General features: G+C 36.4%; 1 protein-coding gene across 2 annotated transcripts in view; it reads right to left on the minus strand.

Moving 5' to 3' along the window:
• Positions 1-23,235, minus strand: part of LOC150076170 (exportin-T-like) — a 408,083-nt gene that overhangs the window by 144,001 nt on the left and 240,847 nt on the right. For both annotated transcript variants that reach the window (XM_090387100.1, XM_090387099.1), the window contains exons 15-17: positions 13,590-13,709; positions 7,060-7,154; positions 5,169-5,337 (exon numbers count right to left, since the gene is read on the minus strand). In XM_090387100.1, coding sequence (XP_090243226.1) covers positions 5,169-5,337; positions 7,060-7,154; positions 13,590-13,709 — 384 coding nt within the window. The remainder of the gene's footprint in view (positions 1-5,168; positions 5,338-7,059; positions 7,155-13,589; positions 13,710-23,235) is intronic.

Raw genomic sequence — 23,235 nt, forward strand, 5'->3', positions numbered from 1 at the left:
AAGTGTATGAGCTTATGCAGCATCAGCCAAAATAAAAATAAAAAATTACAAAACAAATCCATCTAAATGTTTGTCCAGTTCCTCCTTAAATTTATTTAACCTATCATCAGCGTGCTCAACCCATTCAAGGCCTTATACACCTCAATCAGATCATCTCGCAGGTGCTTAGTCTCCAGCCGCTGCAATTTGCAGAACTTAAGCCTCTCTTGGTAAGAGGATCCCTTCATTCCCCTCACCAATCTTGTTGCCCTTCTCTGTACATGCTCAAGCAAATCTACATCCTTCCTAAAATGAGGCCTCCAGACCTGTACACAGTACTTACTGTAAGGCAATAGCCTGACCATTGCCTTATACAGAGGGACAATCACCTCCTTTTCCCTGCTAGCAAAAGGAGGTTATGCAAGCGAAGGCAGATTATGAGAAATCTTTGGCAAAGGATGTAAAGAAAAAGAACAAAAACTTCTTTACTTACGTAAACTCTAAAAGGGGATGAATCAGATTGGTCCACTTGATATCGATGGTCCGATTGTTGATGATCCTGCTGAAGTAGTTGACAAACTGAATGAGTATTCTGCATCTAAATTCACACATGAAGAAGTCTGTAGGGAAGTGGAGGCCAGAAGCTTATCAAACTCTAGCAGGGAGCTAAATGATTTTGTAATAACTGAGAGCAAAGTGGAGGAGAAATTGTTGAAGTAGAACATAAGAAAGGCACCGTGGGGTGGAGGGGATCTATCCAGTTATAATAAAGGAGGCTGTTGTTATTTGGTTTTTAGGAGCATTAGCAACTAAGGCCATATTGCTCCTTCCCTGACCTTTTCGCACCCTCCGTATTTGGTGGTCATGGGCTCGAACCCCGGTCTAATCAAGAAACGTGTGCTACGCACTGCTGCTCCTGCCCACCTGGCTACGGAGGCAGCACAGGAAGTAAGCATGCCCTAAGCCACGACTATGATGTCATTGGACTCAGGGGAGGTCCTCAAGGACTGAAGATGTGTAAATGTACCCAAAAATCACAAAGGGGGTTTAATGGATGCCATGAGTAATTACAGACCTGTTAGTTTAACTTCTGTTCTGGGGAAAATAATGGTGTCATGGTTAAAGAAGCACTACACGATCATCTAGACAAGACTGCAGTTACAGACAGACACAGCTCAGTTTTGTTAAGGGGAGGTCTTGTCTGACCAATATGATTGGATACTATGATGTGGTCACAAAGGAACTGTATGCAAAAAATAATTTTGATATCATATACTTCGATTTTAGGAAAGCTTTTGATACTGTTCCACATGGAAGATTACTGTACAAATTGGATCAGTATGGCATTAAGGGAAAGTTGCTGCTATGGATAAAGGGATGATGGAGTGGGAGAGGACACAGTGGTAATCAATGGACACTGCTCTTCAAGGACTAATGTTATTAGTGGAGCCCTCCAGGGTTCGGTGTTGGGGCCATTGTTGTTTTCTGTATTTATCAATGATATTGATGAAGGTATATCAGGATTAATGTCCAAGTTTGCAAGGACAAGGTTTAGAAAAGTTGAGCAGATGGGCTGAAAGGTGGCAACTGAAGTTTAACATTGATGAATGCAAAGTACTGCAAATGGTTAATAGTAACCCCAGAGTGACATACCAACTGTGAGATACTACACTCAGGATAGTGGAGAAAGAAAAGGACCTGGGCATAATTGTGCAGTCAGATGTGAAGTTTTCTGAGCAGTACAGACAGGCTGCAAGAGTAGCTCATGGTGTCTTGTCAATGATATACAGCCATTCCCTGGCTTACGTAATACTCAACTTACGGAAATTCGACTTTAAGCAAGTTTCTGCAAGTTGGTGCAAACTTAAAAAAAATCGTGGAAACATATTTTGCGTCCCGTAGGAATAAATGGAAGTATTGTGAAACTATCGTAATGTGAACCCAGTAACACATTGGTTTTTTTGGTAATTCGTTCCAAGATCTCGGAAGTTGAAATTTTCACCATATAACTAAGCTATTTATCTCTATAAAAGGTCATTTTTATAATGAAAATTGCATCACGCTTTCATCGTTATCATATGTTCCATTATAAGAATCAATTTTGAATGTCTTTGTGATATTTTTCTAAAACACATTTCTGGAGGTCACTATCATAAAACAAAGAAAACAATTAGAACTTTCCGGTTTATTGGGCTTTTCTGTTAGTGCAATCTATTATAAATGGGTAATAAACTCGATCTTATTGCACTTGCAATAATACCAATAACTGGAATTCTGTGGGTTTTTACATTATGGCATTATGGTGAAATGAGTTCCCCTTCACTGAAATCTTCCATCATGTAAAAAACAAATTTTCAGAATCTTCTCTTCATTCCTATTTACTTATTATATTGGTGAATGGAAAGGACCAATGGAAAGTGCAAGTGCTGGCAGTGCTAGGAAATTAAACAAAATTGATTTAGAAATTAAGATGATTAATTAAGAAGTATGAAGAAAGACAAAGTTTGTCGTCTATTGAACGGAATTAGGTCTCGCTGCTTCAACAGAATACTCTTTTAAGCAACGGTGCGCGTATAAAAGAACATGTTAAAGGACCAACACATTTAAGATCAACAGTGATCACAAAACGGTGTTCAGGTGCTATATCGAAGATGGAAAAGCTTTTAATATAGATAGAAAATCAGATTCAGAAGCAAGTCCCCGAGTCCAATAGCCATTAAAGCAAAAGCAAGAAGTATTTATGAAGATATTAAGGATAAGTACAGCGAACCACAAGCCCAGTTCGTAGCAAGCAACAGGTGGTTTAATAGGTTCAAGCATCGTCCTGGTTTCCAAAACATTAAAGTACAGTAATACCCCGACTTACGCGAACTCGGAGTTACGCGGTTCTTGATTTTTTCGTTTTGCAACGCTGCCGCCCACTATCTTCAAGGTCGTTTTTCATATGTTATCGATATACGATGCAACGGCGTAGAATGAGAGCGAAAGTTGAACAAAATTCAACTTTGCTGCTTTTATGTTTTTTATATCAGTGAAGGGGAAACACATTTCACCATAATAACGTAAAAACCAACACAATTCCAGCTATCGGTATAATCGCAAATGCAATTAGATCGAGTTTACTACCAGTTTATAACAGATTTCACTAGCAGAAACGCAACTGGATTTTTATTGTTTTATGGGAGTAACCCCTAGAAATGTGTGGTGTTAATAGTGTATCTCTGCCTTTATGGTGTTGTTTATTCAGTTGCTACATGCGGGCAGCTTTGTTTATGTGTATCAAGCGTGCCTCCTCGTTTTGTAATTGCGCTTTATTCCCTAAAAATGAATAAAATACTTAATTAAAAGGTGTGAAAAGGAAGCGTCCTGGTGAAGACACTGCAGATTCAGAGTGAAAAAGAAAAGCAATTATCGATAAACAGAGGCGGACTGGGTCAAAAATTCTTACCCGGGAAAATTTATAGTGGCCTCATACTATGGTTTATGGCCAAAATCACACTGGCCCACCGGGGTTACACTGGCCCCGGTAAGGCTTATGGCCAGTCCGCCTCTGTCGATAGAGAAAAAATATGAAATTGTGAAACGCTTTGAGCGAAATGAAAGACCATGTGATATTGCACGTGCTACAGACCTAAATGAAGCAACGGCGAAAAGCACATGACAATTGCAAACTTGACAGGTTGAAAATTGAAAAGGGCTCAATTGTAAAGGGCTTAAAAATTTTAGAAAACATAGACTCCAACGAAGAAAGCGTTATAGCTACAAAGCAAGGAATAAAAAAATTATTAGCTTGCTACGAAGAAATTCTGCGTGAAAAAAAGAAGGCGCGTCAGACGAATTTGTTAGATTTTATGAAGCCATCGACATCGAAATAACTTTTTAACGTAAGTCATTTGTTTTTTTAATACATATTTTGTATTAAACTGTATAAAGAACTGCAATTTTATTAATATTTTTCTTCTAAACTAGTGTTTTTGTTAGTCCCTGGTCCCAATTAAGCAAAATTTATACGTATTTATATGCAAAGTTGTACCCCGACTTACGCGAATTCGACTTACGTGATTTTCGTCGGACCCACCTATCGCGTAACTTCGGGGTATTACTGTATGTGGTGAAATCACCAGTGCCAATTCTGCAGCTGTAGAGAAATTTTGTGATGTGCTGGAAAAAACCCCTTCTAAATCTTCACAGCCCTCAATTTCTGCAGCAACGTGTTTATCAGCTGGAGAGTTAATTCTGGCAATGAAGCTCGAAAGGTAAAACTTGCTGACGTTATGCCTATCTCCTCTCTCTTTTTGTAATTTTATAATTTTGAAATTTTTGTAATTTTGTATACTCTTGTAATTTTTCCTGCACATGAGATAAAAAAAATTGAATAAATAATTCTATTTATGTGTTCATCGAACATTTCTTTTTTGCCTCAATCAAATTTGTGAGTGCTGCATAAGCATTTAGAGAAATTCCAACTTACATAGAGTTCTGCAGAACACAACCCTTAAGTAAGTCGGGGAGTGGCTATACAGGAATTTTGCTAGCAGGGGTAAGGAGGTGACTGTTCTCTTGTATAAGGCAATGGTCAAGCCACACCTTGAGTACTGCATACAGGTCTGGAGTCCTCATTTTAGGAGGGATGCAGAGCTGCTGGAGAGAAGGGAAACAAGATTGGTGAATGGAACAAAGGGTTGCTGTTACCAAGATAGGCTTAAGTAATATGATTTGCAGAGTCTGGAGATTAGGCACATGTGACGTGATCTGATTGATGTGTATGAGGCCTTGAATGGTTTCTGCAAGCTCAATGCTATTGGGATTCTTCTTCCTCTTGCTCAGATTACTCACCTGAGGGAATATAAATTCAAATTGAGGAAAGATAATTGTAAAATAGATGTGTGGATATTTGCCTTTAGCCAGTGGGTGGTTGATAGTTGGAACAAACTTCCATCTGTCATAGTAGAGGTCAACAACTTAAATAAGTTCAAGGCAGAACTAGACAAGCATTTGGAGGTAATGGATGGGTGAAAACAGAAGTTTTTATTTTATTTATTTGGCTGATGCTATATACGCTTGCTTTCTTGCATCATATGTCTCTACTAATGCTAATAGATACTTTTATTATGTGATAATTGCTACTCATTAAAACCTGTCAAGTCAATTAAAAACAAGTTATAATCAGTTGAAAACCCCTGAATTACCTGAGTATCAAACTGACTGGATATAATAAGTACAGCAGTGGTTTCATATAAAAACAACTGATCATCAGTAGATAACAGGGAAGTGGTTACTCCATTCTCTGGGGGTGCCAATATAAGAAGATCCTGAACACGTTTTAATATGTCTTCTGTATAACTATATATATGAGTCCTGAAAAACAAAGCAGATATTACTATTTATACCATCAAAAACCTGATTAATTATCTGATTACATATAGTAAAAGGATTAATAAATTTTAATTACTGATATCTAGGTTGTATGAATTTTGCATCACCTTGTACAATTGGATACTACTAGCAAAATTCTTGTATGTCATCAACAGAACCTGCACGTTTAGCAGCCTGTCTATACTGCTCAGAGAATTTCATTGATAAATCAATGTTAAACCTCAACTGCCATCCATCAGCACATCTGCCAAATTATCCAGGTCTTGGAATAGTACATCCTGATTACTTTCATTACTACCCTGCCCGCCTCTATATCACCAGAAAACACAGAACTTGATCTACATTAAGCTTGAAATACCTACATCAATATTGTAAATAAATATTAAAAACAGTAAGGGCCCCCCCCCCAAAACTGAACCCAGAATTGTGGGACCCCACTAATAACATTAGTTTAAGAATAGCAGTAACTTGCCCCACTGCTCCATGCTCCAATTGGTACAGTAGTTGTTTGTGTGGAACAGTATCAAAAGCTTTAACGTACTTTTATCTAGGCACATTTTACTTTTAATCTAATTTAATGTATTTTATTTTTATTATTATAATATTTACTTTATATTTAACATCTTCTAATTTAATGTACTTTTATCTAAGTATATGAACTCAAAATTAATTTTTGCATTTAGCTCTTTCTGTGACAGCTCTTCCTCATAGAGGAGCTGGAGGCAGAAAAATACTTTTGTTATCACATACATAGACTGTTCCACACGAAAGACTGCTACATACAAATTGGAGCACTGTGGCATTAGGGGCAAGTTAGTGCTATGGATAAATAGCAGTAATGGACACTGCACTTCTTGAACTAAATGTTATTAGTGAAATTCCATAAAGTTCAGTGAAGTAGCATCTTGCTCCGCTGTTCTAATATTTATGGTAGTTGTTCATATGAAATAATATAAAAAGTTTTACCAATATTTTGCATCCAGCTCTTTTGTGACTTATAGAGGAGCTGGATGCAAAAAATATATAGATAACCAGATTGGAATAACATTTAAAAAATTCCTTCTCTAAAACAAGGGGTGAATGGAATTTATCCCCTTTTCTACTGGATAGATTCCATCCACCCGAGGTGCCTTATTTACTTCTGTCTGTAACAATTTCTTTTCCAGCTGCCTTTTAGTTACCATAAAATTATTTAACTCCCTTTCAACACATTAGTACCATACAGATTTCTGGCAATCCAATCTATAAAAACTTCACATGTAAATGTGAATGCAAATATTTACAGAATTTATCAACAGGAAGGGATTTGATCAAAATAAAAGCCAAAGAAGCTATGTATATAACAAAATTTAAAGACAATAAATAGAAATATGATCAAAAGATGCATCATGGAATGAATCTATTTGACAACAAAATATAAATTTATATATATAAAAAAATTTCTCATTTAGAGGTAAGGGATTAAAATTTATGTATATAATTACAAAAGAATCTTTAGAGGAGAGGGTGGGGTTTCTGGGTTCCTCCAATTGGTTAATTGGGTCAATTGTTTTCTTATGATGTTATCTATCTTCCATTTCTTTTCTGAACATTCTATTCTGATCACTGAGTATCAGGTGGAATAGGGATTGAGACCAAGGGAATGGCAGAAGTTCTAGAGAGTGCATAAAATTCCATTATGGCTATAAAGAAATTCATACTTACTTCAGACATTTAATAAACCTGGAAAACAAATAAGATACTCTGCTTCGCACCTGGGGACTATTATTTCTAAGACCTCTTTCATCCATAAAGGCAACCTAAAAAAAAAAAAATTAAATGAAAAGTTCAGACCCCCATCTGTAGTACTACTAGAAAAGAGTGATGAGGATTTGTTTAAAAATCCTTTAAACTAAAATTATTTATGGAAATGTTTAAATGAGTGGAGTGGGAAAGAAGGATTCTGTTAATATAAAAATAATACTACATTTAGTATGATAAAGAAACCACAGAAATAAATTTACACAGTTGGCAATTTTACTTTTAAAAAAATGGAGATCAGGCAATTGAAATCAAAAGGTGAAAAAAGGTGAATCTGCTATTTGTCTAAAACTTAGGGCACTGTTACATTGCTGTGATAGCTTAATGATACAAGATGACTAAAGCCAAAATGTGTGTTTCTATTAAATACATTGATAAATTTATATTTTTGAAGAAAAGGAAAAGTTTGTTTAAATTGTCCTTATCTCCAGGAGCATGTTTTAATGTTGGGGACTATGTAAACGGGAAAGTTTGGAAGGTGTAAGATCTGGTAGTTGGATAGTGGGAACAGTCAATTAATACATATTTAAGAGCAAGCTGTGTTTGGCATGAAGTGCACTGAGTTTCACCTATATGTAAGTGCAGGTGGGAAAATAAGTAGGCAAATTTGCAATCATGTTAACATCACGTTATGTCAATTTTGTTGGAAGCTAGATGTATATATTTGTGGTTTAGCTTTGATTTAGTTGTTGATTTGGTTTCTCCACATCTGGGTAATTCAAGGTTGCATTCTTTTAAAATCCATGTAAGGTCATTTATAAAATCTATGAAAAGTCAATAGGTCAATTTAAAATTCATGTAAAGTCAGTAAGCCATTTGGCCACACAACCTGCAGTTTTGTACCTCAGGATATCAAAGTGCCCCAGTAGTCAGCAGAAATTTACTAATATGCATTCTTAACAGCGATGTTTCATTGGTATTGGATTTAATGGCATAAGGGCTAGCAAGGTCAAATTGTGTCTATTCATAGGTTTATTTGCAAGCAACAGAAAAGGTTACAGGTGTTGAATTATATGCTTTTGTACATGCCAATACACTCAAATAGACTAAAAGTTCTTCTATATTTGCATCATTTCATAGAAAATGGGATAAGATTACAAACCTAAGGGGCCATAAATTCAAATTAAGAAAAGACATGTAGAATAGATGTGCGGAAATTTGCCTTTAGCTAGTGGGTGGTTAATTGCTGGAACAAACTTTCATCTGTCGATGTGGAAGTTGATAGGTTAAATAAATTTAAGGGGGAACTGGACAGGCATTTGGAGGGAATGGTGTGATTTTTTTTTGCCTAGGCTGCATAAGCTCATACACTTGCTTTCTTGCATCACATGCCACTACTACTACTACTACAGACCTGTTAGTTTAACTTCTGTTCCAGCGAAATTAATGGAGGAACTGGTTAAAGAAGCACTGCACGATCACTAGACAAGACTTCAGTTATAGCTCGGACAAAGCATGGTTTTGTTAAGGGGAAATCTTGTCTGACCAATTTGATTGGATACTATGATGTGGCCAGAAAGGAACTGGATGCAAGGAATGACTTTGATATCATATATTTGGATCTTAGAAAGGCTTTTGATACTGTTACACATGGAGGCAAATACAGAGAAGGACAACAAGATTAGTGAATGGTACAAAGGGTTGCTCTTACGAAGAAAGACTTAAGTTGCAAATTACAGTGTCTGGAGACTAGGCACCTGCGAGGTGATCTGATTGAGGTGTATAAAGCCTTGAATGATTTGAGCATGCTCAATGCTGATGGGATTCTTCCTCTTGCTCAGAATAATTGCCTGAGAGGGCATAAATTCAAATTGAGGAAAGATGGTTGTAGGATAGATGTGCAGAAGTTTGCCTTTAGCCAGCAGGTGGTTGATTGTTGTAACAAACTTCCATCTGTCGTTGTAGAGAAGTTGATAGCTTAAATAGATTCAATGCAGAACTTGACAAATATTTGGCACGAGTGGATGGGTGAAATTTTTTTTTTTTTTTTGGCTGATGCTCTCTTCAGCATTCAGCATTAGCAGAGGCATATGATGCAAGAAAGCAAGCTTATATATGCTATATAAGCTTGCTTTCTTGCATCATGTGCCTTTGCTAATGCTAATTTAACTGTGCATATTCTGAAGGCATCTGATGAGGAGATCTTCCTAGACTTCATTTCCCAGACAACTCTGAATACTAATATGAAAGGTAACATTTAGAGATTTTAGCCTTCGGTTCCTTCTTCAATTGAACTATAGTCCCAGATTGATGACTTTTTTTTTTTTTTTTTTTTGCTCATTATTTGTCAAATTGCAGACCTGACCATGGATACTCAGTGTGAATTTGTACCTGGGAACACCCAAACGCGCAAATAACTTACACCAACATTCAAGATTAAATTTGATGCTCCCTTTTAGACAGTCTGGCAATGATTTACTGAATAAGCTGTTATTCTCCCCTAAATTTTTAATTATACTGGTTAGCTTGCATTTCTACTAATGCTGCTTCTAAGATGTCCAAAACTTCTGATATTTTTAAACTAATGGAATAGTCATTTCAGTTTGACTCTGATGGAACACTTCCCTGTAACCTTCAAGGTATGCCAGTTTATTACATTTTATGGGTTTTACTGCTTTTCTTGCCTAAGTCTCTACTATTCATATTTAAGTACAAGTTGACTAGTTCTGGGTCTTGAGAAATCAGAAAATGTACTTAAGGCATAACCAATTCAGCCAGATTTTGTACATTTCAGCATAATGAAATGGTAAAGTGTGCAAAACTATTTTTGACCTATACCCTCTTTTTGATAGTAAATGAATTGCATATTTATATTAATGAATTTTATAAAATCAAAGGTACTGTTTACCACTTACTTTAACATTAAATGATTAAGCAAATGTTTGAAGTCAAGCCTTATTTTTGCCAATAAATAAATTTTGAAAAATTATTTTATTAAGAGCCACAAAAGTCCTGTTATTTCTCTTTGTTGTTCATTGCCAAAAAGTATTTAGCTGCTGCTTCTGTAATTTTTGGACAACTGTCATACACATAAAATGGGCTATGACTGGTAGTTTCAAACTCATCTGTTATTTGCTTCCCCAAAAAGACAGACTTCAGTACCATCACTAGCATTACTAATGCTGTTTTTAAAAACACACACTTAATGTCAGAAGGTAAATCCTACCGTGTTAGTTTTACTCATTCTACATATGGAGAAATGTTTTTCTGTAATATAAGGTGATCTGTACTTGATTTTGAAAATGTCCAAAATTTCTCGAGTTATACTTGAGCATCTATGGTATTTTTCTTTTTCTTTATGCCACTGTTGGCATGAGCATGCAGGGTGTTTTCTTTCACAGTTCACATGAATCTGGAGATGAACAAACCTTGGCTTCATGGTCTTTTGCATGAATATTGGGTGCATGACAGCAAATGACAATTTGTTTTGGCATTTAAAGCATTTTCTGCAGATTTGGTATAAACTGCAGCCATTATCAACCCACTGCAGGATGGAAGCCTCCTCAACAATTCATGCTGAGAGAAATGGACCATAATCTGCCACGCTGGTCCAGTGCGGGTTGGCAGATCGACTGTATTTAGCAGTCAGGGGCTTGAACCCCGGTCTACTCAAAGAGCGTGTGCTACTGCACTCCAGCTCCTGACAACTTGGCTACGGAGGCCGCTTATACAACCATAAAAGATAATGCTGATACCCAATTATAATTTTAACCATCACACTGATCATTCTAATTCAGAAGAGCTTCCTTCTTCAGATTTCAAGAGGGGTTCTGTTATGAGATCACTCCTCATGATCTCAACATAGTTACTTTTGGGAAAACAATGGTCTTATGGGCATTACTGTAATTGGCATTCTCAAAACAGAGGAGCCACCATTACTGGGCTGTTATGGATCAAAAAGAATGAAGGTGTTTGATCAGTTAGGGGAAACTGGTAACCCCTTCAAACCTTTTTTTTTTTTTCTGATTCAGTTTTTTGCTATCCCACCCACCCACCCACTACAAAGGGATACTCACCACCAAGCAAGCAATAAATGTGTCCAGAAATAGAAATAAGGCTACCTAAGCACTATACTGAACCATGAGGGTAAGGGCATGGTACCAGCACAGTTTGTTGTTACAGGTAAACCCTCTAGCTGAAGATTTATCTGTAAGGGCTATTTGAAAATATTTCATCTCGGGATCAATCATTCTTCCAGAGCAGATACTTAGTGGTGGATTGGAGTTAGGTTCTTCAATTGGCAGAATCTGTTTTCTGAATTTCCACAGGTTGCAGTGCCCACCAAACACCAGATTATTATAGTATTAGCCAGGTACTTAGTTTAGCTGTAGGCTGATTTCAGTGATGCTAATTTGAAGGACCAGCATTACTTGGGAGTCCACTCTCCATGTACAGGAAGGGGATGGAGAGGGCAACAGACATGCTATATTGTGCTATGTGTTACATGGTGAATTCTTCTGTTGTCACTCTCCTTGTTGATCTGAGCCATATGCTCTACCCTGTTCTCACTTTATAAACTCTCCATTCACTACTACAGTATAATTAACAACCTCAGAACCTGGTCCACACTGGATCTTGGAATTTTCTGGATTTCAGGTAGCCATATCACAGTTATAAAATATTTCATTTCTATACTGCAATTATTGTACATAGTGCTGTTCAAGTGTAACCTTATTTTCAAGAGAAAAAGGTAGCATATAGAACTTCAAAAACCAGAGTAAAAATAAAATTAATTATTTTCTCTTCCAAAATACATTTAACACTATATACAGTATATTTACAGTAAATAAAAAGTTTCACAGAATTAGATTTATTGAAGTCCTAATCTTGAGGTGTTTATCAATATAATCTTGATCACAATAATCACTTGTGTATGTCTTTAGAAATGCCACAATCCTCTGGGATAAGCGTATGAATAATAAACATATATAATAATTCCATCCAAGTTTCTTGCGACAACCGACTAACTGGTTAAAATAAATTTATTAAAATAAAAATGATATATACATAAGATAAAACAGAAATAAAATAAGATAAAAGCATTAAAATACATAGTAGCTTTTGAAGCGAAGTGCCTTTTCATCAGCTAGTCTGCGAATGGTGTACTTCAGCATATATTGATGGTTACAATAGCACAAGTCAGCTGGGCATGATCGTGTATCACGAGTCTGGTGTCGGTAGAGCAGAATTACGTACATGTGATGATTGTGAAATCGTTGACTATTCATGTGATTACCGCCAGCGTTCATGGCTTGAAGCACTGCACATAGCCACCAATAATAGTACCATAAATAGCACGAGGGGAGTACACTTACACCCTATTATAGAATGTACTGTATTGCAGTGCAATGAGCGCTGCCGATCATCACATGTACGTAATTCTGCTCTACCGACACTAGACTTGTGCTATTGTAACCATCAAATATATACTGAAGTATACCATTCACAGACTAGCTGATGAAGAGGCACTTCGCTTCGAAAGCTACTATGTATTTTAATGCTTTTATTATATTATATTTTAACACTTTTAATTATTGTATTTTAACGCTTCTATCTTATTTTATATCTGTTTTATCTTATGTATATATCATTTTTATTTTTATTTTAATTAATTTATTTTAACCAGTTAGTTGGACGTTGCAAGAAACTTGGGTGATATAATGCAACCCGACACACAAGGCCTGTTTTCTAATATATAATAATTGTTATTTCAGTCTAATCCTCCATGTATGAATCATGAAATCCAAAAATTCTAAGTAATCCAACAATTAACAATTATATGCTAATCTTGTTCACAAATGGAATCAGACAATTCTATAGCCTAACAAATTTATTCATGTCATTGGATCGTAATAAAAACTCATGGCTCTGATTTGAAATATCTAACCTGCATAATCAACTTGGATGAATAGCCAATGCTTTTTTTTTTTAATCTTTTCATACACATTTTTTTTTTATCATACTGACAAGGATCTTAATTAACATTAAGGTCCTTGTCAGTACTTGTTACATTAAGTGAAATAACTTATTTTACATAAAGGAATTTATTTCTTATCGGTGGTACTGAATCAGAGGAGATCTAAAAATAATACTATGTTTTCCTGCTGGACATCTCCATTATGCATAGGTTTGTTTACTAGGGAAATTTCTAAAACAATAAAGGATATATGCAAATTTTTAACAATGTACAGTAAGGAGATGAAAGATAGCTTCTACCCCATTTAATTAAACCTCATGCAGAACGATCAGCATACACTGAAGTGGATGTAAAATTCCTATAACACACACACACGCACAAATTTCTAAAATTCAAACAGAACATTAAACTCTCAACTATTAGGCTGCATTCTTTGTGATCACAGAAAGGAGAAACAGGCTAAGGTTAGAGAACTGATGCACAGTATTAGATTAAAAAAAGAACAGAAATATCTTACCAATGCTTCTGGAATGTGATGAGGTTCTTGTGAAAAAAACTTTTCAAATCTCACAATGGTTTCAAAGTACTGCAATGTAACTGCTATATGAACATATGTGCTAACACTACAGCTAACAAGCTAGGAAAAAGAAAGGGAGAGAGGAAAAAGTGGCAATGAATTACTTAAAGAAAAGTAAACATTTAATTCTACACCATTAAAATATATATAACATATAAACACTGGCCAAAATATTATGAATCCACCCCCTACAACCTGAAATGAAATCACATGTTTGATTCTAAGATCATTTGTCAAACAGGTAACAGCATAATTCAGTGTTTTTCAAACTGTGATCCGTTTCCACAGGTTGCCGACATCAGATTATTATAGTATTATCCAGGTACTTACTTTAGCTGTAGACAGATTCCAATGATGCTAATTTGAAGTACCAGCATTACCATGGGGGGGTACACTCTATGTGCTTGTACTGGGAAGGGGAGGGCGAGAGACATGCTACATTATGTTGTGTGTTACATGGTGAATTCTTCTACAGAGATACTCCAAGAGTCCATAAATAGTTTAAAATTTCTTAGAAATATTTAAAAACAGAAAGAACTGACAGCACAGAAAATATTTTGTCAAGTTTGGGGGTCCTAGGAAAAAATTTAAAGCAAAAGTGGGTATAAGTTGTAATCGGCGACTCCGTAGCCAGGTGGGTAGGAGCAGCAGTGCATAGCACACGCTTCTTGATTAGACCGGGGTTAGAGCCTGTGACCAGGGTTAGGGAATGACCACTGCATATCCCCGGAGCAATATGGCCTTAGTTGCTAATGCTCCTAAAAACCAAACAACAATAACATAAGTTGTAATCACCTCCCTACATCTCACACACAGGCCATCAGCTCCAATAAACAGCAAGTAGATAAAACTGATATGGACTCTAGAATGTTCTAGAAAACACATCTTACAAGGTTCAATGTGGTCTCACAAAATGCAAATAAAATCATTTGTTGGAGATCACAAGATTTTAAAGGGCATATTAAGAAGTTTGCTCAACATGGAAAGAAGATATAATCATCTGCTTTGAAAAGAGGAATAAAAATCACAACACTTTTTAACTAGAGGCCAAAACAGATAAACTGAGGCCACAGGACACAGGGGTTACTGCAGAAATGGGCCACAAGCCCAGTTCCATACCATTAATTATGCATTTTTCAAAAGATAATTTAATTTTTGTTATCTACATCTGTATTTACTGATTTTTTTTGTTTTTTTTTTTACATTTAAGAATTAAATACAAAAATCTGCCAATTATTACATAATACTAATAACATTCCTATTATTATGGTTATATATATATATTATTAAAAATGGATATTTTCAAAAGCCAATGTAAAACTATATTTTGTGACATGTCAGTTTTAAACTTATGGGATGCATAACATTTGAAGGCTGCCTACATGACCGCGGGCAACACAATTTAAAGGAGTGGGCCTGCAGGCTGGACACCCTCCAACATAGATCATCTCATTTTCCACCACTGATGGTGGAAAATGTTAGAAAATGGTCACTAATAAAAAAAGATTTAGGGAGTGCTGAGACAGACATATTGTGTTGTCAATAATTAATCAGACTTACGCATGGGGGGTTGCCATGCGTAATTCCATTTTTTATATATATATATATAATGGAATATATATACACCCTATAAATGTATATTATTATTATTATCAGCCACATGGTGCAAGGAATCCTGAGGCTTATGCTGTGCCAGCCAAAAAAAAAAAAAAAATCCCAATTACTCTGAGAGAGAGAGAGAGAGAGAGAGAGAGAGAGTGTCAGAAGTAGAAGGGAATCACCAAGAAAGAGAAGAATGATGATATTTAGCTCAGGACCCTGGGTGTGCCAAACCCATACTCACCAGATGTGAGCCCCTGGGGTTAATATATAAATATATACTTTATTCTGCAGTAACCCATGTGTCCTGTGGCCTCAGTTTATCTGTTTTGGCCTCTAGTTGAAAAGTGTTGTGATTTTTATTCCTATTTTCAAATGTAAACCAACGATGTAAACCAAAACCAGCAAAAGCAACAAGTATTTATAAAGATATTAAGGATAAGTACAGCTAACCCCAACCCAAGTTAGTGACAAGCAACGGGTCGTTTAATAGGTTCAAGCTTCATGCAGGTTTCCACAACGTTAAAGTATGCAGTGAAGTCGCCAGTGCTGATCTGCGGCTGCAGAGAAATTTTGTGATGTGTTAGAAAAAATTATTCTGAAGGCAGCTATTCAATGCAGCAAATTTTTAACGTTGATGAGACTGATCTGTACTGGAAAAAAATGCCAGATCGAACATACACTGCTACAGAGAAAAATACAATGCCAGGTTTCAAGGCATCAAAAGATGGGGCCATGCTCTTGCTTGGGGCTAAATGCAGTGGGAGATTAGAGATTAAAACCCCTGCTTGTATACCATTCTGGAAATCCTCGTGCATTTAAGGGCATCAATAAAGCCACCGTACCCGTGCATTTCTGATAGAACCAAAGAGTATGGATAACAATATCTCTCTTTGAGAGATTGGTTTAAATGCTGCTTCATTCCCAAGGTTGAAAAATATTGTAAAGACAACGATGTTCCTTTCAAGATTTTGCTTCTAGACATACTATGCATCTAGATGATTTCAATTCGATAGTGAGTCATATTTCTATTGCCAAACACGACTTCGCTCATCCTACCTATGGATCGTGCTGTTATTTCGAATTTAAAAGCATACTATTTACACACATTTGCTCAGGCATTGTCTGCAGTAGACAATGAAAAAAATTTTGTTAAGAGACTTTTGGAAAGCTTACAATATTTACCACGCCATCTTAAACATTAATAAGGCCTGGGCGGAAATTACTAAAAGTTGTTTAAATGGCACATGGAAGAAAATATGCCCATGGCACGTAAAAGGCTTCGAAGGATTTGTAAAAGACGAATCATATGAAGAGGTTACAGATAAGATTGTAAAGGTTGCAGAGCTACTTCATTTGGAGGCTGATGACAAAAATGTGGAGGAGTTAGAGGAAGAATAGAAGGAATTATCTAACAACGAACTTGACTTGCAGGCAGCGACAGTGAAAGAAGAAAATGCTGACGAAGCTCAAGATGAACCAAAATGAGGAGCCAAGATGCTTCATCATCAGAAAGATGGCAATGGCGAGGTTTGAGAAGATGGATCCTGACAGCGAACGATTCTTAAAAGTTAATAGAGGGGTGAATGATATGCTTGCTTGCTACAAAGAAATCTTCAATGAAAATAAAAAAGCCACTGTCCAGTCATCCATTATGTTCTTTTGTAAGGTTGAGTGGCCGACCCCTTCTAAATCTTCACAGTGGTGTACTGATGAGCTGAAGACGTTGATTCCGGCAACGATGCTTGAGAGATAAAACTTACTGATGTTATGCCTCTCGCCTCTCTTTTTTTTTGTAATTTTATAATTTTTCCTGCGCACGAGATAAAAAAATTAATAAATACAATAAATAATTCTATTTACATGTTCGTTGAACATTTCTTTTTTGATTCAATCAATTCAGTGAGCATGGTTGCGAGTGCTGCACAAGCATGGGGGATTCCAACATACGTAGCATTCTGCGGAACGCAACCTTTACATAAGTCAGGGAGTTCCTGTACCTCTCTGGGGTGGGTTTGGGTGGGTGTGTGTGTGTGTGTGTGTGTGTGATGGAAGTCTTAGAGCAAATTAGAAAACCAAGAAACAAGAGAAAGTTTTTATTTTGCCATTCTAATACTACAGGTACTTGTTTAGATACATTCCAGCAAATCATCACGCTAAACAAAATTGATTTTCAGTAATACAAGTAATAACGATAAGATGTTCTCCTGATTTAACTTTGTCACATATACCATCCTAAACAGTTTGCATTATTACATTTTTGATCCACTTTAGTTGCTAAAATATTTTGTGATAACTGTATACAGAACCTTATAGAAATAGGAAAATTTAGCTTAAAAATAAAAATATAAAAAATAAAATTCCCAGTCTTCTAGTAGCAAAGTGACCAGAAACAACTAAACAATACGAGCACATGGTGCATGGAGCCCATACGAGCACTTCTGGCCAATTTATAGTTATTTACATAGTTGAACTAACATTCAAAAGTCCTACTTAACGTACATATATGTCTATTATTGCACTATTAGAACTTACCTCTACAACTAATATCTTAAATATATATATATATATATATATATATATATATATATATACTATCATTGAATTATATTAAAATAAGTTAAATTATAATAAAGTGAAAATAAATAATTAATTAATTAATTAAGCATTCATTAGAGGCAGCGACATGCAATTCCTCCATATGAAGCTGAAATACATCCAATATTTTAAATTAAATAAAATAAAATATAAGCCAGTAGTATGGCAAAAACTGTAGAGCGAAAATTAACATAAAAATAACCCAAATAAACAAACGAACGAAAAACAAGAATAGACATAAATAGTAGCCCAGAAACCCTTGTATAATTTCAAACTTTAAATCCAATTAACAAAAACTATACAAAATTTAGGATAATGCCAATTACATATTAATTTAGCGGTTGATAAGAGTCATCTACCACCTAGTACTGCCTGGTAACATAGAGGGGCGGCATTCTTCCATGTGGTGTGGGCACCACACCTCGGCCTCTGCTTACGTTGGTTCACACCTGGGTGGTCACCCACCATTTACTTGTGCATGGAGGTTATACCCAGGATTACTAACAGTCCCACCATCATGAAGGTGCAAACAGAAGATTTGGCTGTCACAGACCATCCGGACTTCGCCGAAATTGGGTCCACTTGACTTGAGTGTTACCCGAATATCAGTTCCATCAGGATTTTAGACTCCCAGGTAGCATGTCTGGCATATCTGAGAGAATGTCTGTGACAACTTCAAGGACATTTAAGAAGTTGTGGTACATTTGAGAAGTTGAAGCTGTTTGTGCAGAGCAAGGTTTCTTGAACTGGAAGGTGGAATGCAACGTGCCACCAGCAAAACTATGGAGAGGGTTTCCAGTGAGTGGAAGGTGGTCATTAATAAACAAGAGGAAAAAAGTGGGAGAAAGAACTGAATCTTGGAGAACACTAGTCTTCTATCTTCTCTACCAGCATTAGTGTAGAAGTTAGATGACAGAGAGCCATCTATTCTGAATTTGTCACTGGTTTTAGCAAGTGGCTGGATATGAGCAAATTTCCAAGTAGAAGAGTAACAACACCAGTGGAATAATCACATCAGGATTTTTATAGTTTTCTTGGCACAGATTATTCGACTTCTTTTGACATTCATTTGACGAAAGGACACAGGAGGCATTGAGCGCAGTGTACTAGGAATGGAAGGAGGTGGTTTACAAAATGGTCAATACACGAGCTAAAAGAAAAGTAGGAATTTGGAATTAACTAGAAAGTCACAATTATCTTTAGCTGAGGGGGCAAAGAAACAACCCGGTTTTGACAGAGTTGGGAATAGAGATGGACAAAAGTTGCAGCCAATAGCATTGGCAAGAGACAAGGATGCTAGACTACCATTTGGACAAGGAGTAAGTTTTTTGCTCTTAGACTGTTCAAAATCTAGTTTGGACTAATTAATAACTGCATTACAATTGTTGCAAGCTTTAATGCAGGCAGAAAACGAAAGTGGAGATTTTGATGTGAGCCAATTGTGATATGCAACATTCTTATCCTGAACAGCCTTAGTGCATTTATTGGAAAACCAAGATTTAGATAAGGACGAGATTTTAAAGTGGAGTGTGGGATAAATTATTTCAACCCTAAAAGAATAATTTCACAGACACAATCTGAGCAAAAAATGACATCAGAAGACTTAAAACAGTAATCCAAGCAAGGAAAAGAAGAAGAGAAATATAGCAGTTCATCTTATTTTGGAATTTTTTTTAAGGCTAAACAAGAAACTGAGAATGGCTATCACAGAAAGGCTATATTGCAGAAGAGACCAGCACAAAGTTGTGATCTGAGGTGCCTAGAGGACTACTCACCTTGTTCATGTACTTTGAAGAGTTGTTTGTGAAAAAAAGATCAAGCATGTTGGTTGTGTAGTTAGAATTGTCGTATATTCTGGTAGGAGAACAACAGAGGCAACAGATGAATTTAACACAATGGGGTAAAAAGATTTTAAGCCACAGAAGACTGGAACGAGGAGATTCCAAACTGCTAAGTTTCTGACAAGGAATATCAGAGTGGACACATGACAAGTACCACCTTTAAAGTGAAATGAGTCATACAGTAATACAAATAATTAGGACAACTGAGATGAGCAGTGGTTGAGGCAGCTAATAATTGGGATTCTGCCCAAAAAAAGGAAGTGGGGCATGACAGACTATAAGTGGAAGTGACGTCATTGAGATTGGAAATAAGACCATGTAGATTATAGCAGCCTGGAAAGCAAGGTACTGAATATTTCAAAGCATGCTGTGGGATATCATGGAACAAGGAAATATATGGGTCGTGTTAAGGTGACTAAGAGTAAAAACAGGTGCATGTACATCAATGTTAGGAGCATAGTAAATAAATTTGATGAATTTGAAGTGCTGGTGAAGTCATCAAATGCAGACTGTGGGGATATTAGAGACGCGGTGTCACTCAGATATAAGGAATGCAAAAACTGAATATGGGAAGTACAATGTATACATAAAGGACAGAAGGGGAGGATTATACTCTTAGTTAAGAAATACATAAAATCTAAGCAGTGCATCCAGTTGAAATAGGTAGCCAGTGCAATGTTGAGATAGTTTGGTGTGACATAAGCACTGAGAGTGGGAATGTGTGGGAATGGGCTAAATGACTGTGATGAGTATAAAGAAAAACTGTACAAAGAAATAGTGGGCCAGTAAATTAGAATATCTTATAATGGGAGACTAACTTTTCAGATGTTCACTGAAACTTGTGGGTTGGTCACCAACACACTAGCAAGAATTTTGTGGATTTATTAGATGACTGATTTTGACAGCAGCAGCAGCATATTAGAGAGGTAACAAGAGAGAGAAAAACTCAATCTGATTATCAGCAGTGATTTTTCATGCATTAAGAATCTGCAGATAAAAGAACCACTAGGCAGCAGTGATCATCGTGTATTGAGGTGGGATTTACTTAAAGATGTAACTAGTATCGAGGATAAAGGGAAGGATTTTTGCTTTTGTAAAGGAGGCTGCAGCGGTTTCAGACAGTTTTTAAATTCTATACATTGGGACCAACTAATGATGTAACCAACAACAAATTCTAAAGGGGAAGCACTCAAGGAAATAATCATAGAAGCTACTAGGCTTTTCTTACCAACCAAAAAATACTGTTAAAGGCTTAGACCTAAATGGATGTCAGATGAACTAATGAGACTGGTGGCAGAGAAGAAAAATGATTGGGATGCATATAAATCATCAGGTGATACAGATGGTAGACACAAACTGGTCTGCAATCAAGTCACAAAGGAGGTTAGGCAAGTCAAGGCAAATTACAAGATGTCTCTGGCAAAGAATGCCAAGAAAAGCAGGAAAGATTTCTTTACTTGTATTAACAGTAGAAGGGTTGAATTGGTCCACTTGATGTCGATGATTCGGCTCAGGTTGCTGACTGCCTGAACAGGTATTTTGCATATACTTGTGGGTTGGTCACCAATGTATACATAAAGGACAGAAGGGGTAGGAATTCTTCATTTGCACATGAAGAATTCTTTAGGGAGAGGGATGACACAAGTTTATAAAACTAACTGAAAGATTTTGTGATAACTGCAAGGAAAGTGGAACAGAAATTGTTGAAGTTAAACGTACAAAAGGCACCTGGTGTGGATGGGAGCTATCCGATTATATTAAAGGAGGTAAGACACCATGTCTCTAATATCCCAACAATATCTGCCTTTGATGTCTTGTGTTGTTTGGTTTTTAGGAGCATTAGCAACTAAGGCCATATTGCTCCGGGATATGCGGTGGTCATTCCCTGATCTTTCCGCATCCTCCATATTTGATGGTGACGGGCTCGAACCCCGGTCTAATCAAGAAGCGTGTGCTATGCACTGCTGCTCCTTCCCACCTGGCTACGGAGTCGCCCTTTGATGTCTTGACTAGCACTTCAAGCTCATCAAATTTATAGTTAATAAATTTATTAATGACACTGATGAAGGTATATCACACTTAATGTCTAAATTTGCATATGATACAAAGGTTGGCATGGCAGTTAATGACAGTAATGAAGGTATGCTGCTGCAACAAGATCTAGAAAAATTAGGCGGATGGGCTGAAAAATGGCAATTGAAATTTAATATAAACAAATGAAAGTTACTGCACATGACATAGCAGTAACCCAGGGTAATGTATCACCTGTGTGGTACTACACTCAGAAAAATGAAGAGGACTTGGTGGTAATTTTGCAGTCGGATATAAAGTTCTCTGTGCAATGCAGACAGGCCATCAGGACAGCTCATGGGGTTTTGTCAATCATATACAGGAATTTTGCTAGTAGTATGCTTAAGGAGGTGATTATCCTATTGTATTGGGCAATGGCCAGGTCACATCTGGAGTACTGCACACAGATCTGGAGGCCTCATTTTAGAAACAATGCACAGCTGCTAGAATGGGTACAGAGAAGAGCAATGAGATTGGTAAGGTGAACAAAGAGGTGCTCTTAGCAAGAAAGGCTTCAGTTCTATAAATTGCATTTGCAGACTAGGCACTTTCGAGGTGATCTGATTGATGTGTTTAAGGCATCTGTTTGGCTGATTCTGTATAAGCTTGCTTTCTTGTATCATTTGCCACTATTAATACTAATATTAGTGAAATGAAAAAGGAAGTGTTTGGGAAGTTTTTTGATCTTTTCACGGATAAATGGATCTCGCCATGATGTCCACCATAACCTCAAAGACATCATTCACACTGCATGATGGACAAGATGGGGGATTGCGTAACTTTGCTCTTGAAGTTTGAAACATGGGTTTCACAACTTCACACCTCCAATAAGCAAATAAACTTAGTGCTGATAATTAAGTTTTCTAAAAATAATGTCCAACATACCCTGCACAGTACAAGACTTCTGCTTCTCCCTATAAATTTTTCTATAACATTTAAGCAATTGATCCAATCTCTTTGACTTACTACAGATCCATCTCTTCAAAAACTGACTGCATCTCCTCAATTAAAGTGAAAAGTTGTCCTAGTTTTTTGTTGTAATTTGATGGGTGGTCTCGCCTTCAGACTTTTTCTTCCTCATCTTCCAAAGTTGCTTTTATGCTCTCTAATTTAATTAAATCTTCATTCATTTGATAAAGCTTTTTATGCGAATTTAACTACTCTATCACATTACCTTCCTCAACCTCAGCAAAGCTTATATCTTGTGAAAGTTTAACAATGTTTGTTATTATAGCTGATTAGTCATTAAAGCCTTGAAAATCATGAATACCACACTAAATTCAATTTTGATCATTTGATTTCATCCCAAGATTCTCTAGTACAGTCAGTTCTGCTATAAAGCGGTACATGTGTTCCTAAAAATCTCCACATTATGGTATTTCACGCATTGAAAACAACAAGGCTTATGGTAAAAATAGGGATAGGGGCACAGCACTCAAAAAAATATTCAGTCTGGTAAGTAAAACACTAAAACAAGT

The sequence above is a fragment of the Mastigoproctus giganteus genome, chromosome 13, assembly GCF_048544385.1.
Source record: "Mastigoproctus giganteus isolate SK-2022 chromosome 13, ASM4854438v1, whole genome shotgun sequence".
Classification (NCBI taxonomy): domain Eukaryota; kingdom Metazoa; phylum Arthropoda; class Arachnida; order Uropygi; family Thelyphonidae; genus Mastigoproctus; species Mastigoproctus giganteus.